Genomic DNA, 17,838 nt, shown 5'->3' with positions numbered 1-17,838 from the left:
CTCTTGAAGTCATGACTGTGCCTGTCAGTCTTGCTGTGCCTCCTGTTTTCTTTTCTGCTGTAGAATCAGTAACATTACAATAATGGAATTATAGTTGTCCACGTGGTTTACTGCTTTTGACAGTAGTATCTTCCGGAAAAATATAACACAATGTCCATTGTAATGTCTCTTTGTGGGGAGGGTACTGTTGATTCTTTTAAAGGGCATTACTATTTGTTAAAATTGCACAGTTTGGAATAATACAGTGCATTTTTTTCTCCTATAGTTTTTCTTTTTCCTTTGTTTTTATATATCATACAGTATATCTTAATTTGAAAAACTGCTACACTTGTGCTTATTTCTCATTGAAAAAATACCAAATCTAAAAAACAAATTTAAGTTGAATGATTCAAAATTATGCAGTTTCATTTACACAGATATTTGTCAAATAGAGACAATGAGGAAGTTGAAATCAAGATGGTTTTCAGTGGATTTTAAGGGTGAAATGTATTGCTTACAGTAGAAAGCAGTCACACAGTATACAGCACACAGTTAACCCTTTGATCGCCCCAGATATTAACCCCTTCCTGCCCAGTGTCATTAGTACAGTGTCAGTGCTTTATATTAGCACTGATCACTGTATTGGTGTCACTGGGGATGTCAGTGACACCAAGTCAGTTCCCCCCAGTGTCAAAATGCCCACCGTAGTCAAGCAGTCCCGCTATAAGTCGCTGATCGCCGCCATTACTAGTAAAAATAAATTCTAGTATATATACCGCCATTTGTAAACGCTACAATTTTCACGTAAATAAATTCATTTACACGTATTGGGATTTTTGTTAGCAAAGACATATAGCAGAATACATTTTGGCCTAAATTTATTACAAATTTTTTTTTTTTTTTTTTTTTTACTGGACATGTTTAATAGCAAAAAGTCAAAGATTGTTTTTTTCTCAAAAATGTCGGTCTTTTTTTGTTTATAGCGCAAAAAAATTAAAAACACACAGGCAATCAAATACCACAGAAAGAAAGCCTTATTTGTGGGGAAAAAAGGACATAAATTTAATTTGGGTGCAGCGTTGCATGACCGCGCAATTGTCAGTTGAAGTAAAGTAGAGCCGTATTACAAGAAATGGCCTCGTCAGGAAGGGGGGAAAATCCTCTGGAGGGCAAAAAAAAGCTGCCTGCATGAGTAAACATATTTAACAGCACAGAACAAGTATGTGCCTAACTACTAATAGTTATGTAAGATTATGCTTAATTTTAATCATTGGGTGACAGTAGTTGAGTACAATACCTAAATCAAATTCGTTTTTCTCTTTGTCAACAGGAGATTCATTTTTAATTGGTCCCATCGTATCAATGCCTGTGTGATACAGATTCTGGCAGGTCAGTATGTGTTTTATTGGTGGACTCTACTTTTTAGTTCGAAATGGATAGAAAAAGCACACTGAACAGGAGAGAGAGAAAAAAACACCTATATTTCTGTACTTACAGTATGTTTTAGAAATGGACATTGATAGAGGGCATGTTTTGTTTTAAAGACCACAACTCTTCGAATATCATATTACATTTTAACTTGGCCTAAAGAAAAGTAAAAAAGGAGGGAGTATGACCTACTGAAGTGATTAGCCCCAGGTGATAGACAGAGATTAAACAAATCCCTCTATATAAGTTGTACCTGTTTATCTGCCACACTCTCTCATCTACTGCTTTCTAAATCACACACTGTACATAGCATTTCTGGAATGCAGGGGGTGGGAATCTGATATCACACACTGCACAGCATAGACCAGATAGCTTATTGTACTCTGAGACATGAGTGTAGGAAATGGACACACCCCCTCTATACAGTCTCATAGGGAAAGCTGGGGCTGTCCACCACCTGCTGTGTGCTGGATGGGGGGGTGCAGGGCCACTCCTGGGATTGCTGATCAGAAGTGACTCATGCAGATAGCAGAAGTCGCACATCACAATAGGTGCTTTGGATTGAGGTGAGCACAACACTATGTAAGGATATGATTTTTCATTTTTCAATTTAGAGGATTACAACCACTTTAACTATTTATACTGTGTTAATACTAATGCATAGTAATGAATGCCAATTTTGGTATATGAACTAGTGATGGCAAGAAATAGGACCACAGCATTAGTAATCGTATCATTACATCTTATTATTCAGCTCTTCTCCCTTGAATATCAAATATAATAGCATGCATATATCTTGAGCAGCAGGAAAATGGCAAAATGGGTCATTGGGTGGGCACCTTAATAGTTAAAGGAAAATGAGAGATGCATGGAGGCTGTCATTTATGATCTTTACTCTTGAAAATGCTAGTTGCTTCGCTGCAATTCACCTATTTTGCTTCAGTACACTGTGATCAAGCCAGTGATCCAGAACACATTTGACGCTAAGGACTTCTAACTTTTCTGGTTTTCCTTATCTACATACATGATTTGATTATGTGAGGTAGAGAATTGCATATGTAGAGCTAGTGGGTCAGAACAGCAGCCGGAGCAGCACCATATGCAGATGGAGGTCCGCAGTGGAAGCGTTTTAATTTCTCTTAAGACAGGTGTACTGTTACATATTTAGAAACACTTGATTTAAGCAGATATATATACAAATTGCAAGTTACAAAAGTAAACAGCAGGCCTCCTCTCAGCCTTTCAGAGCTTTCCAAGACAACTGGTCTACCCTCTGAGCTCTGATATAAAAAAAAAAATGTGATCACCCAATGGCCATGCCTTTCACAAGTGTTTATGTATAAGGAGAGGGTGTTTGGTGATGTGGGGAGGCCTCTGTTGGCAATGTGCTGGCTGGATGGACAAAGCAAGCACTTTTGGTGTCTGCTACCATTGTTGTAAATCAGCACTAATCTTGTAGTTTTATAGCCATGGAACATATTTTTTTGGCTCAAATAAATATTTATTTATTTTTACAGAACCAAGTATACACCGATCTGTCATAACTTTTTGACCACTTAATATCGAGTAGGTCCCCCTTTTGCTATCTAAACAGCCCTGACCCATTGAGGCATGCACTCCACTAGACCTAGAAGGTTTGCTGTGGTATCTGTCACCAAGCAGTCAGTAGTTACGTTTTGTAAGCGGCAAGGTGGGGCCACCATGGATCGGACTTGTTTTTTCAGCACATCCCACAGGTACTTGATCTGGATAATTTGGAGGCAAAGTCAGCACACTTCAAACTCGTTGGTTTGTTCCTCAAACCATTCTTAACCCTAGGTCCACATCTGTGCAGGTGGTGCCGCTAAAGATCCGCACTAAAAACCACCCACACAGAGAATTGCAGACCCCCAGGCGGGTGCCATTAGTTCTAATGGCACGCTGCCTGCACTGGGATACGCAACCATACTGGGAATTGAGGTTCCCGTGCGGGCTGCGTTTTCCACAGAAGTGCAGGGACTTCTTCCTTGCATGTCACAGGCACGGGAGTCCATTCAAATGCCATTGTAATGCCAGTGTAATGAAATAATCAATGATATTCACTTAACCTTTCATTGGTCATAAAGTTATGACTGATCAGTGTATATTCACATTGTAAGCTGGTCCTGTACTGTGTATGGTATAAAAATCTGAGCTCTGTGGGTTACACACTCCTGAACCCTGCACTCTGTGTTATAGATATCTGAACCCTGCACTCTGGGCATTAGGCATTCCTAAGCCTTGGACTATTTACACATTTCATACTCCTAACCACTGCACTCTGTATGCCAGCTATATATAGAAAAACTCCTCACTGCATATTTTATGCTGTATTTTATATTACATAGTTTTGAACAAAGTGTTTATTGTCTCAACAGTTGCCAAGTAGTTACTAACTATTGTATAAGGTTCTTCTTTAAGGTAGGCTGAAAAAGATAAGCAACAGAAGATTTTTATTTATTTATTTATTTATTTATTCATTTTGTGCTGAGGTTTTTACGTGTCTGTTAGACTCTCACTTATGGCACCATGTTGACATGTTGACACAAGGACTGTGGCATACGTGCCATGTCTACAGAACAGAGTTGGGTTTTATTTAATCTTGCACCTTTAGGATTTTCTGAGTGCAATTTGGCCACAGTCACTATGCCATGCTCCTCTAATTCTAACCTCGAGGACCAGGGAGGAAAAGGAGCACTGCACCCATTCTCTGAGAAAAAAAGCCCTCTGTAGGGCCGTAACTAGCTAAAAGGTTGTAATATGAGTTGTTTAGATGTTCATTTCCACATTTGGAGTCATAAAAAAATGTAATTATCTCTTTCAGTGGCCAACCTTTTCCTGGGACTGCAATTAATAGACCACAAACTGGGATGGATGGTAAAAGTGATGGGAGGGTTCACTGGCTGGTGGGTGCTATTCCCAATTGTCCTTGAGATAAATGCTAATCTGGCTCAGAAAGGTATGACATTTTTGTACGATTACCGTAGCGTGATGTAATTACTAATATATGCAGGAAAGTATTATTAATTACTATTAAAAAGTTAAGAAACCTAAAACAGACAAGAATTCAATTTTCAAACACTAGAAAAACAATTCTCCAACTCATGTAGAGTAAGCTTGTATAACACAGAACATAGAAGACTGATGTTTATGCATGATCAGATATGACAGACCAATTATATGGCAAATTTAACAACCCTTATAGCATCAGATTATCAGAGCTATGCTCATATCTGATGCATCCCTAGTGAAAATTGAACATGGAATATGGTCAGTCTTCCTTGCATACAGTCCTGTTTTTGATGGGAAGGTTCAGCACCAGATACTAAATTAGTTAATTGGACTACAACACCAGTCTCTATACGCATTCATTGATTTTACACTATTCATATGCATAACCCAGCAAAACATCAGAAATTGATGTGGATGGAAAGATGCTGGCAGGGTGAATCAGTAGTTTCTGGTACAGAAATATAAGTGCAGAGGACAGCAGCATTGAAAGGTGAACAAACAAGAGGTTATGTTTGAACATGTGGAATCTGTTTTGTTATGAATCGAAATTCGAACAAATTTTTCATTATTCATAGATTCCGATGTATCTGAATCTCCAAATCATAATAGTAACAAATTTCAATGAATCTTAAATAAAAGTATACTATAAACAAAAACAACAAATGAATTCATAATCATTTGTTTCATTACGATGACATGATGATAGCTTGGGCCTTTTGTTAATGTTTGAAGCATCTGAAATAACATAAAAATTATCCAAATTGATTCAGAGCCTTTCATAATTTATTTGTATGAGAGTGGTGCAGTAGTCTTTGACTCTTGGAAAATCAGTCAATTCTTTTTTCATTAACATTTTTAATTATTCTAAAAAATGCACAACATATGAAATGAAAACATATTGCAATAAATACAGTAATGTATAAAAGTCAAATAAGATGATTCCTACTTATTGTGTTTGTGTTAAAAGGAGGTGGATCCATTAGAATCTCCGAATCATAACATAACAAATTAATCCAGAATTAATTTTGTTTCATTGATTACTCTCAGATGCACGCGACTCGAAATAAGGGATTAACATGTAAAACAAATATAGGTAATCTTCTGAAATAACTTCCGAAAATATGAATCGATTTGGAACAACGAATAGATGAAATGTATCTGAATATAAGAAACAACTTCTGAAAACAAGTCATTCTAACATAACGATTATGATGAAACAAAATGATTAAAGAATTAATCCGCAAAGAAACTAATTTTTCAATTGAGCATATCTCTAATTATGTATACAAAAAGCAAGGGTTATTGTTAGAATTTAAAGGGAGCTAGGGTGAGGGGTGGGGGTTAGGTAAAGGCATCACTCTCCATGCTGGAAGCTTTACACTAGAAGAAGCAACCAACTAGTAAAGCCATTCTTTAGATCTTTGCAGGAATATTACTCCCCAGAATCACCAAAAGAAGGAAATGTCTTAATGTGCTCTCAGTATTAGTGGGGGCATAGGGGGTGCAGTAAATAAAAGTGAATTGGCCTGCACCTGTACCATGTTATAAAATGTTGGATTAATTATACTAGATATCACTTTTTAGATATGACATGGTATAAAACAATGGATAGACCGATGTAGAGAATAGAACATTATTATTATTATTATTATGCTAGGGGAGGCTATTTGTGTCAGGGGGAAAGTCAACTATGTTTTTCCCATTGATGCTTCCAGTAATGTTCCAATGTACTTTAGAGTTTAAAGAGTAAAGGTATTCTGCTGTGTGGAAACATGTAGGTCCTTATCCAATCATGCAGTCTAAGTGGCCAGCAAAGGGAGAGTACTGTGCCCCCACCAAATTCCTATACAAGAAGTGTGCCCCCCTACCCTGTGGGCACACCCTGCCCCTGTACCATATTAGGCCATATGATTTTTAACATTGGGAAGTACTTTGCATGGAGGATGAAGCGGAAAAGCATTCCCTCCCTTCCCTTTGCAAGGCACCTTGTCCGAGTGTTGAGGGACAGGGGCCTATTGCCCACATCTGGTGGGGAGGACTTATATGGATCTGGACAATTTTGGTTGGCTATCACTCAATCAATATAACAACAATTCAGCATTGCTCTACTTACATATAATAGTTACAGGTATATCCCATCTATAGGAATGCCATGTTATCATTTAACATGATTCAAATAAAGGCACATGCCTTAAAGCAGGTAGTAAACCGCAGCAAAAAAATAAAATTGTGCCCCAGGCAGTTTATGTCATAATGTGCTAGTATGCACTGCACTGCATACTAGCACATTACAATAGACTTCCCTAAAAACAGAGCCCTTCAGCAGTGCGCTGTCACTGCTGTAGGTGCCTCTATATTCTCCTGGTCTTCCTTCCGGGTTTGGGGGCTTCGGAGGTCTAATTGGCCGAGCCGCGATGACATCACTCTTTAAGGTAAAATTCAACCAAGGGAGTTTACTCCAACTTTAAGAGTTATGCTCAAAACACTCAAAAGATCTTCAAATGCTCCATTATTTAAATTTTGGTTTTAGCACAGAAAGTCAAGCTCTGACCTGCCCCCTCACACTTTATTATTGGCCAGAAAGGCCACCCATCACACAGAGAGAACAATGTCAGTTCTGGGAGGGAGGAGAGGGTAGGCAGAAGTTCATCTTTGGCTTCTGAAGTCAAGATTTGCATAATAACATACAGTACCTTGAGGTTACCTTGAGTGTTTGGGCATATCTAAAAAGGTACATGCAGGCACCTAAAGGACCAGCTATTTAGACATGTTACTACTAATCATTTTATTACATTTAAGTGTTAACATATACTTGTGTTGTGATAAAAAAGCTAATTTATTCACTATATTATAGACAACTAATATTCAGCTTCTAATACATTTTTTAACCCTTTTAGAAAGGAAGAAATCAGCGGGCAAAGGAGACATACAGTCCTCGGTAATAACACAGTAACATCATTCTGTTCACTTTACATTTTGTTAAAGTTAAGTTACCCAACTATAAAACACAGAGCCCATGCAGCTGTTTTTTAATGTACCAGTAGTCCAATTTTTTTTCTACTTTGTTTCAGGCCATAAGTGACATAGAACATTCATTTTTTGCCAGGAAAATCACATATGTTTTTATATAGAAAAGGCATAATTTACTCCAGTGTTTAGTATCCATATGAGATAGATGGCAGACATGGTCAGATCTGTGTAGCTACACAGGGAAACTGATACCAGACCATGTATTGTATATTTAAAGTGAGATTTATTTACATGAACAAAGGACAACCACTCAAATAGTAAACATAAAAATACATGAGAATAAAAAACTAAAATGATAAGATGCCTAACTAGCAACCTAACAGAAATACAAATCTAACAAACTAACGACTGTATATTCAGTACACTATATGCACAAAGGGGGGAACACAGATCAATCAGATAAACAAAAGATGCAAAGATCAGATGGAAAGGGGGTAAACAAGACTGAGATCAGGAATAAGGGGAGCAGAAAGAGATAGCAGGGCAGGAGCAAGATCAAGGTCAGGACCAGAATAAATGGCAACAGGGTCTGGCAGCAGCAAAGCAAAACTAGGAACAGGGAAGGAGCAGCCAAAACACTGACGCACAGTGTACTAGTGGAAAAGGCCCAGCAGTTGAGACTAGGCAGAGCTGATTACTAGAACCTGCTGGCTGCTGGGAGACACCCGCTGGTGGTCAATGGAACAACAGCTTTCCAGCCAGAGAACCACAGTGCCACAAGCAGGTGAACCAGGTTCTGACGCCATATGTGTTTTCAATGTTTCTGGATAGAAGCATGGGTGCATTAATAATTACACTAAAAGAAACATACAGATTTTATTTTAAGTATACTGTTTTTGAACCCTGTATATCACAATGTTGCAGTCTATAGTGCAGACATTCAATAAATATACACAGTAGATTTTGTAATGAAAAAAAAACAATTAGATTCCTTTGTTGCTTGCTTTTATCATAGATTGTTTTCCACTATCTCAGTAATTTATCCCTGTAGGATTGGGTTGTGGAATAGGATAAGGTGTTTGAGATTGTAAAGTTGGAAGTCCCCAGCACCTCTGCTAAATGGTCAGTGTAGTTGTGAATAAACAAGCAGGAGTCTGTTGACTGCAGCAGGTTTGATGAAAGTGTCGCGCTCCACAATATATATTAAATCAATCATAAACATATTACTCAAAATAATATAAACGTGAAAAAACCATGCGCTTCAAACAGTGCGATATCTTGTGCAACAAACATATAAATATATAAAAATATACAATCATGAATTATTATAAAGTCCACTTTGTGCTTCAAATCTTGCTAGTGCCAATTAATGTGCTGTGCAACACTCCCGGTGCTAAAGAATAGGTGTACGCTCACCTTACCAATTAGCCAAACTAAGTGGCTAATAACGCTTTTGTCCCATCAGGACTAAGTGGTATTTTCCATGCTGAGTGCTTATTTCCACATTTGAATGGATAGGCTTGTGCTACCAACTTTCTCCCACCAGGGGTCTCCCTCACCCCTTTCTATCCACACTGAGCCTTGGTGGATGGATGAGGCAAATCTGTGTGCTGCTTCCACCTCCTGGTATTATGGAATATCATAGAAAAGGAAGTAACAATAGTGCCTTATCCTTTTTAAAAACAAGTGCTTTTATTAAAGAAAGATTGCGCACTCACACATTACAATGCTATTTCAGACAAATAAACTGTGCCCAGATCCTCAGTTTGTACTTGCCGCTAACCACATCAGCGTCGTGACGTCAGAGCCCCTCCCCTACGCGTTACGCCACAGGGTCACGTGGCTTCATCAGGGGGAATCAAGGTATTGGTGTTATACTAATATCTGTATAGATCATTTCCTATTATTGATAAGGGTTTGTTACTTACAATAAAATAGTGGGCAATAGTAAAGACATATATGTTTCATATAGATATACACACACATTTTTAGTTAATTTAAGTAATATAATTTATTTTATGGTATTGCTAACTTAATTATATAATTGTACAGTTGTAATGATGCCAAGATCCCATTTGTTTGTACGAGTGACAATATAGTCAGAGAATAGAAGGTCCACAACTAGTAGTCAGCAATGTGGAATAGATAAGTCTAACGTAGATATCACACTCATTGCTGGCAAATATATAGCGGCAATTGACCCCATAAAGATGGCCGCGCACATGCGGTCTACGGGAAAATGGCGCTGGGATGGCCTATATAAAAGAGCATAGCAAAGTGGCATCCAATTGATTCCCCCTGATGAAGCCACGTGACACTGTGGCATAACGTGTAGGGGAGGGGCTCTGACATCATGACGCTGATGTGGATAGCGGCAAGTACAAACTGAGGATCTGGGCACAGTTTTTTTTGTCTGAAATAGCATTGTAATGTGTGAGTGCGCAATCTTTCTTTAATAAAAGCACTTGTTTTTCAAAAGGATAAGGCACTATTGTTACTTCCCTTTCTATGATATCCCATAATACCGGGGGGTGGAAGCAGCACACAGATTTGCCTCATCCATCCACCAAGGCTCAGTGTGGATAGAAAGGAGTGAGGGAGACCCCTGAAGGGAGAAAGTTGGTAGCACAAGCCTATCCATTCGAATGTGGAAATAAGCACTCAGCATGGAAAATACCACTTAGTCCTGATGGGACAAAAGCGTTATTAGCCACTTAGTTTGGCTAATTGGTAAGGTGAGCGTACACCTATTCTTTAGCACCGGGAGTGTTGCACGGCCCATTAATTGGCACTAGCAAGCTTTGAAGCACAAAGTGGACTTTATAATAATTCATGATTGTATATTTTTATATATTTATATGTTTGTTGCACAAGATATCGCACTGTTTGAAGCACATGGTTTTTTCACGTTTATATTATTTTGAGTAATATGTTTATGATTGATTTAATATATATTGTGGAGCGCGACACATTTAGATATAATTTTGATTTAATTTTTCACACAGATTATGAGTATGTGTTTAGTGTTGATGCATCACAATTTTATTGATATTTGTTAAATTTCACATCTTTATAAGATCGTTGCACAGAGAGAATATCACATTTTAGCTCACGAGTATCACTTTTATTAGGTTTGATGAAAGCCTGTAGTTTACACAGCATGATAACAATGATTTTGCAACATTTGGGAACTAGTGGAATAGCACTGTCACCCTATTAAAAGAAGCCCTCAGCCAGCAAATACTGGCAGGTCCAACAGGTATTTATTAAACATTTACACACATCAATAAAAAAAAGTGTACAATTACATTTATAAGTCTAAAGTTGGGACTTTTTGTATTTTTTAGTCTTACATACATTTTAGGGCTTGTGTGAGAAAATTTAGAATTCACTGACCAGCAGGTTGCCTCCTCAGCTGCATTCAAGCTACTTTAGCATATAGAATTGTCCAGGGAGAAAAGAGTAACTGACATAAAAAGATGTCCATCAACATATTCTCTAGAGTTGTGAATGTATGAGAAGCCCTGTAAAGTATTTCAAGTTAAATCAGAACGCCTAGCAAACCGGTAAAGACCACACATATACAGTATATTACTATTTCAGCTATTAAATGACATGTAATTCTGAACAGCCTATCTTGTTATTTACGGCTAGCCAAAATAAAATGACAGACAAATGAGAAGATAAAGCAGTAGTCATATACATTATATGTGAACTGTATTTACTTTAATGGCACTCTGGACCAAGTTTTGGAAATACGGAACAAAGAAAAATGTAATGAACAATAACATAAAAAAAACTGTCTGCAGCATTTTTCTGTTAGTCCTGGACAGGGGACGAAATGTTGATGCTCTGGGCTCATAGTAAGTGCTTAAAAAAAAAAGTGGAGGGAAGCCAGGAAAAGCAAACTTAAGTCGCCAACTATGTGTGCTAGTGTGTTCATGTGATAATGAGAAGGACCCTAATATGAGGAGAGCAAAATCAAAAAGAGATAAGTTCATCAGTGTGCTGCTTCTTCTTTCACTGTCCAGTCACAGGCTGGGGGGACAAGACTTCTGGATGTTATGTATCATAATAGGTAATACAACTCCAAGTAAAACAGTTTGCCCGTTTGCCTGGAGTTCAATATTAAATGGTAGAAAGAAATATTTTCCAGTAAAGAAGTGGTTTAAACTAACCTGCTTTTTTCTGTTTTAGGCAAAGTATGAAATTTATCTGCTGTTCATCTACCTGTGTGGAAATCTGGCATTCCTGATTACACTGCTTGTGGGAATTAGCCAATCATAGTTATGATGAATGGAATAAGCAAATAAGAGACTGACAAACTTTTTTTTGCAAAATATTTCTTGCAATACAGAGGATGTAGAATGAATGCATTTGTTGTACAGAGGGGGACATTTTTATTCACGCATAATCAAAATGGAATTTACAACGTAGTTTTCTGAAGTGAAACCTGAATCAACTTTTTGCCATAAAGCACAGATTTAAGTAGCAAGTTTTTCTTTTAATTTTGTAACTTTTTTACATTTTCATTTTTACATTGACTGGCTGCTCAAACATGTTGAGTGTGTTTTGTCTATGACTACAATTATTAATGTTAATAAATGTATCACCACAATGAAAATGGCTATTTAAACTGACATGCAAGTATATTTGTAATAAACATGGGGTAAACCACAGAAGTGAATGTGTTGCTTTAAAATGAGAAGTGATATGCAGTATTTAAACAATATTATATAATGAGTATTGTGCTACTCTGTGACAAGACAAAATTCAATCACAATATAATCTAAAACATATTAATCAAAAAATAAGTCCTATGTGAATCCATATATTTAAAGATAATTATAAACAATCTTCTGTACTTCACATTGTCATCTTCTTTGTGTCAATGCTCCACTTACAATCATATGTTCCTCCAAAACCTGAAAAGTGGCAGCTCACCTGAACAATTGGACCTCTATAAATACATATACAGAGCTCACAAGCATGTACTTCCCCAAACTGGACTGCAGGTGGCAGCAGGGCCCCATTTTTAGATATCCTTAGACATTGGTGGCTAATTCACTTGGATTTACGGCACCCAGATTCTCCAACAACTCAGAGCAGGTCTCAGAGCATCACCATATGGAAAGGAAAAAAGAAGCCTCCAATCGTATAATATCAGTAAACAATATAACCAGTGACACTAATACAGTGATCAATGATAAAACTATGCACTGTTACTATACTAATGACATTGGCTGGGAAGGGGTTGACATCTAGGGGCAATTAAATGGTTGTGTGCCATACAATGAGTAAAGTGTGTAACACGTACAGCTTTTTACAAAATATTTGTTTGTTCCTTCTCCATGTTGTGTCGGGAGAAGAAACAAACAAGATTGTTCCCTCTGTACAGATTTGCAAACTGACAAAGTTGCTACTGTGCTGATCTCCTGTCAAACCCTCAGGCTGGTAATGAAGGGAATGAAGGGAAAGGTATTGGAGCTCTCCAGTGTCTCCACAGGGTGGCGGAGATGGATCTGGATAACAAAACAAGAAAACAGAGAGCGCACAACTGCCCTAATGTAACTCCATTTATTGATGGTTAAAATCATAAAACCAATTGCACTCACAAGGTACAGCAGAAATGAGGCACTTCTAATATGGTAATTCTCCTCAACTCCTTTCCAGCATCAGTGGCATAATTCATGTGATGAGCTGGTTAATAAACATAATAAAATTATTAAAAAAATCTTATAAGTTATTCATTCATTCATTTATTATAAGAACTTTACTCTGTTATATACCTTTTAGTGATATGGTTACCTCTGGAAAATTGATAGATACAGTATGTGCGAACATAGGCTTCATGTTTATGTAGGGCCCCTTTCTGAATGTATTACAACTGAAGTTTACTGTTTAATTTCTATTGTTAAATTCTTTAATTTTAATTGTTAATTATAGCAGCAATATATTCCATATAGGAGACTTGTTCACTTGGTTGCTGTGGTCCCACCATCGCCGCCTTTAGAAGAGCCCCTTTAAAGGATCCAAAAGAGGATCGTAACATACCATATATAAGGGTTCGTTCACACATGACTGTTTTACCAACTCTTGCCAAATGCCCCTATAGCGTTTGGCAAGCGTTGGTCCGGCGTTTGCGGAGCATTTTTTAACGCTCGGCTAATGCTGCATGCGCGGTTCAGCGGCGGTCGCTAGGCATTTGCCAAGCGTTATAAACACATGAGAGTATAAAAAATACAGTGAGCGCTCCAATGGTCAGCAGCTGAACATTCAACGAAAACACATAAAAGTCCCAAAAATATATATATAAAGAAAATGCAGCGCTGTGTGATGTTACTATATTGCGAGCAGATATAAATAATAAATGAAACCAAAGCAAATGAATAAATGAATAAATAAATAAATCACAGTCCAGTAATGGTGCTCGCTGATTCCCAGTGCAAAAGTTAGAAATGTGCACTAACCAGAAACGTATTAATACGCATGTGTATATGATATCATGGAGATTCCCCTCTCTTTTCTGGTCTGGTAATGGGCAGGAGCTGAAGATAGTAGAGATGAAGCGCCCTCGTGTGGCGAAATGGAGGTCCAGCAGGTCACAGAAATTCTTACAGAAGTGTGTGAAGTGGAAAATTCCTCCTCTCAAAGGCTGGTGCAGGGATCAATCTGGGTCTGCAGAAGCTGAAAAGGCTCATCGCAGAAGACACAGGAAAGAACCCATAGTGTAGTAGGTTGATGAAAATGATTTTATTCAAGAAAAACAGGAGTGTTCAGAAAAAACTCACAATGGTGCCAGGTTCAATCAAATGACTGACCCTTTAAGATTAAAGATGGCCGCCGGGCCTCCACGTGGCACCGGCGGCGCAGTGTCAATGGTGTCCTGGGCTCCACCTGACGCATTTTGTGCGCACGCACTTCTTCAGAGGTAGAGCTGAGGATGCTGGATATCTATACTAATATGGATAATGTGTTAGGAACAAAAGGATTACCCATCATTTGATGGAAATGAAAATTATCAACCTACACAGGACTGAATTCAAAATTAAAAAGTGAAAAAATGAACCTACAGGCTAGTCCATTTTGCTGAAATTTCATTGCAGCAACTCAAAATGGTACTCAGTAGATTGTATGGCCCCCACGAGCTTGTATGTATGCCTGACAACATCGGGCCATGCTCCTAATGAGATGACAGATGGTGTCCTGGAGTATTTCCTCACAGATCTGGACCAGGGCAACGATGAGCTCCTGGACTATCTGAGGTGCAACCTGGCAGTGTCAGATGGATTGAAATTGATATTCCAGAGGTGTTCTATTGGATTTAGGTCAGGCAAGCATGGGAGCTATTCAATGGTATCAATTCCTTCATCCTCCAGGAATTGCCTACATACTCTCGCCACATGAGGCCGGGCATTGTCGTGCACCAGGAGGAACCCTGGACCCACTGCACCAGCATAGGGTCTGACAACAGGTCCAAGAATTTCATCTCGATACTTAATGGCAGTCAGGGTGCCATTGTCTAGCCTGTAGAGGTCTGTGTGTCCCTCCATGGATATGCCTCCCCAGACCATCACTGACCCACCACCAAAATGGTCATACTGAACGATGTTAAAGGCAGCACATGTTCTCCTCAGCTTCTCCAGACCCTTTCACATCTGTCACATGTGCTCATGGTGATCCTGCTCTCATCTGTGAAAAGCACAGGGCACCACTGGTGGACCTGCCAATTCTGGTGTTCAATGGCAAATCCCAATCCAGCTTTATGGTGCTGGGCAGTGAGCACAGGACCAACTAGAAGACGTTTGGCCCTTAGGCCACCCTCATGAAGTCTGTTTCTGATTGTTTTGTCAGAGATGTTCACACCAGTGGCCTGCTGGAGGTCATTTTGTAGGTCTCTGGCAGTGCTCATCCTGTTCCTCCTTGCACAAAGGAGCAGATACCGGTCCTGCTGATGGGTTAAGGACATTCTGCATCTCTTCCCAGCTCTCCTAGGGTAACTGCCTGTCTCCTGGAATCTCCTCCATGCTCTTGAGACTGTGCTGGGAGACACAGCAAATCTTCTGGCAATGGAACGTATTAATGTGCCATCCTGGAGTTGGACTGCCTGTGCAACCTCTGTAAGGTCCAGGTATCGCTATCATGCTACCAGTAGTGACACTGATCTAGCTAAATGCAAAACTAGTGAAAAACAGTCAGAAATGATGAGTAGGGAAAAAACGTCAGTGGGCTTCACCTGTAAAACTATTCTTGTTTTGCGGGTCATCTTGTTGTTTCCCATCTAGTGCACTTGTTGTTAATTGCACTACATCAAAGCATCTGAAACTGATTAACAACCCCCTCTGCTACTTAAATGACCAAATCAATATCTCAGGCGTTTAATTGGCTTGATGCTATACTCTGATTAAAAAGTGTTTCTTTAATTCTTTTCAGCAGTGTATAATTGATAAACAGGTCCAAGAAAAAGGTGTAATTTTATTAGATGGTCACTAGATGGTGCTACCCACTATATTTGTAAATTAAAAACAAACTAGTTATACTGTAACTAAAATGACTAAAAAAAAAAATCAGAAACTGCAACTTTCAAAAATACAAAATACACAAACTAACTAAACCTTTCTTTGTGCGGAGAAATAGCTCCTATACCGAAAATCAGACATAAAAATGTGATGTATAATAATATTTATAACACCCTGGTGGACCTTCCTACATACAGTATATTAACCCACATTTACTATAAGGGAGCAATATCAGTGTAACCTGCAAGATTCTAAAAGGATCTCCGGTGTTATGTTAGCTGGCCCTGAATGATGTGATCTAGAATCTTCAACGTATGATACCTTCTGGAATGTACATAATAGTTATCTATCAGGGGTTAGAAATTGGTCTCGCTATGAATATTATCCTTGGGGTTATATGTATATTGAAAATGTAAGTGTGGGCTAAAAAGAGAAAAAAAAAAAGTTTAGCGCATCACAGCTTTATGTACATTTCCCAGTGTTTAGATCTCATATTTATTTATTTCAGGTACTTATATAGCGCCATCAATTTACGTAGTGCTTTACATATATATTGTACATTCACATCAGTCCCTAACCCTCAAGGGGCATACAATCTAAGGTCCCTAACTCACATACATACACATACCAGTCCCAATTTAGACAGGAGCCAATTCACCTCTCAGCATATCTTTGGAGTGTGGAAGGAAACCGGAGTACCCAGAGGAAACCCACGCAGGCACAGGGAGAACATGCAAACTCCAGGTAGGTGGTGCCGTGGTTGGGATCCGAACCAATGACCCTAGTACTGCCAGGTGGAAGTGCTAACCATTTAGCCACTGTGCTTCCCACATACCCAGGACATTTTCTTCCTTCCCTGGATGCTTTTGCTACAGGGGAGGAAAAAGCAGCTAAAGAAATGTACCTAATGCCATGGTTTGCATGTGCGCTAATGTGTGTTTATGTGCATTTGCATGTTAACGCATTCTATTGGGCTGCTGAATAGATGCCCAGGGATGTTTTCCCAGTAGTTGCTCCGCAGTAAAGCACACAGTCACTGTCACTCCTTTGGCTCAACGAACAGTGTAGAGGTCTTTTCTGATGCTTTATTGCAGAACGTGAGCTTGGATTGGTTCAGGGTAACTGCGGGACACTCCAGTAACTTTTAGTAGTGAACTTAAGGACAATAAACTTCCTCTTAACAAGGTGAGCAAGGATCCCTGCTTGTAGCAAATATTTGGCCGAACTTTGTAGTAGCAACTTGAAGATGTTCAACTTTCTCTTAAGGATCTGAACAGAGTCCTTGCACAAGCAGTTAATGGACTGAGCTTTTCAGGACACCACATACAATGTCCCTTTGGACAAAACTGACTCTAGCACAAGAGGGATTGACACAGTCTCAAGAATCATCCACACCAGTCTGTACTCACTTTGATAAGTGTCTGCTTCCTTCCAATATCTTTCAGACACTTTTTCAGTGATACCAGACTGAATGTCCATCAGTCAGCTCCAGCAACTTTCAGCAGAATAGGCCCCCAGCTAGCCTAGCTAGGACCTTGTAGAACAGTAGACACATGGTAGACTTACTCAGGGGGCAAACAACCCCTCCCAGGCTGATTTCCTCCTCAGGGACAAGACACCTCTGTTCTAGGTCTTAGAGTATTTATACATACTCCCAGTCAGCATATGGGCACCTCAGGGATTGCTGAATCAACTCTCCCTGACCTCTATCTTCTAGAACATTTCCAACAGACGGGGGGAAGCAGTCAACCCTGCAGCCTGTGAAACACCGCCGAAATAAACACACAGAGCACAAAACAAAATTTACCTAACCTAGGACCTGTCTAGGAGGGTGCTACATGCCCATGAACATGCATATATATTGAAACTTATTTCTGCATGTCTGCACTAACATCATAGGGACAGTCCAAGC

The 17,838-nt window shown here is 39.0% G+C and overlaps 1 protein-coding gene across 1 annotated transcript in view; it reads left to right on the top strand.

The window, feature by feature from the left end:
- Positions 1-12,089, top strand: part of LOC149467547 (ferric reductase 1-like) — a 59,822-nt gene extending 47,733 nt beyond the window's left edge. The window contains exons 12-15 of the mRNA XM_089671506.1: positions 1,310-1,368; positions 4,250-4,384; positions 7,335-7,375; positions 11,605-12,089. Coding sequence (XP_089527632.1) covers positions 1,310-1,368; positions 4,250-4,384; positions 7,335-7,375; positions 11,605-11,694 — 325 coding nt within the window. The 3' untranslated portion in view covers positions 11,695-12,089. The remainder of the gene's footprint in view (positions 1-1,309; positions 1,369-4,249; positions 4,385-7,334; positions 7,376-11,604) is intronic.
- The last annotated feature ends 5,749 nt before the right edge of the window (positions 12,090-17,838 follow it).

The sequence above is a fragment of the Staurois parvus genome, unplaced genomic scaffold (genome assembly GCF_062004578.1).
Source record: "Staurois parvus isolate SC_StPar_1 unplaced genomic scaffold, SC_StPar_1.0 ptg000106l, whole genome shotgun sequence".
Lineage (NCBI taxonomy): Eukaryota > Metazoa > Chordata > Amphibia > Anura > Ranidae > Staurois > Staurois parvus.
Note: the sequence above shows the minus strand (reverse complement) of the source record. Positions and strands in the feature narration are given on the sequence as shown.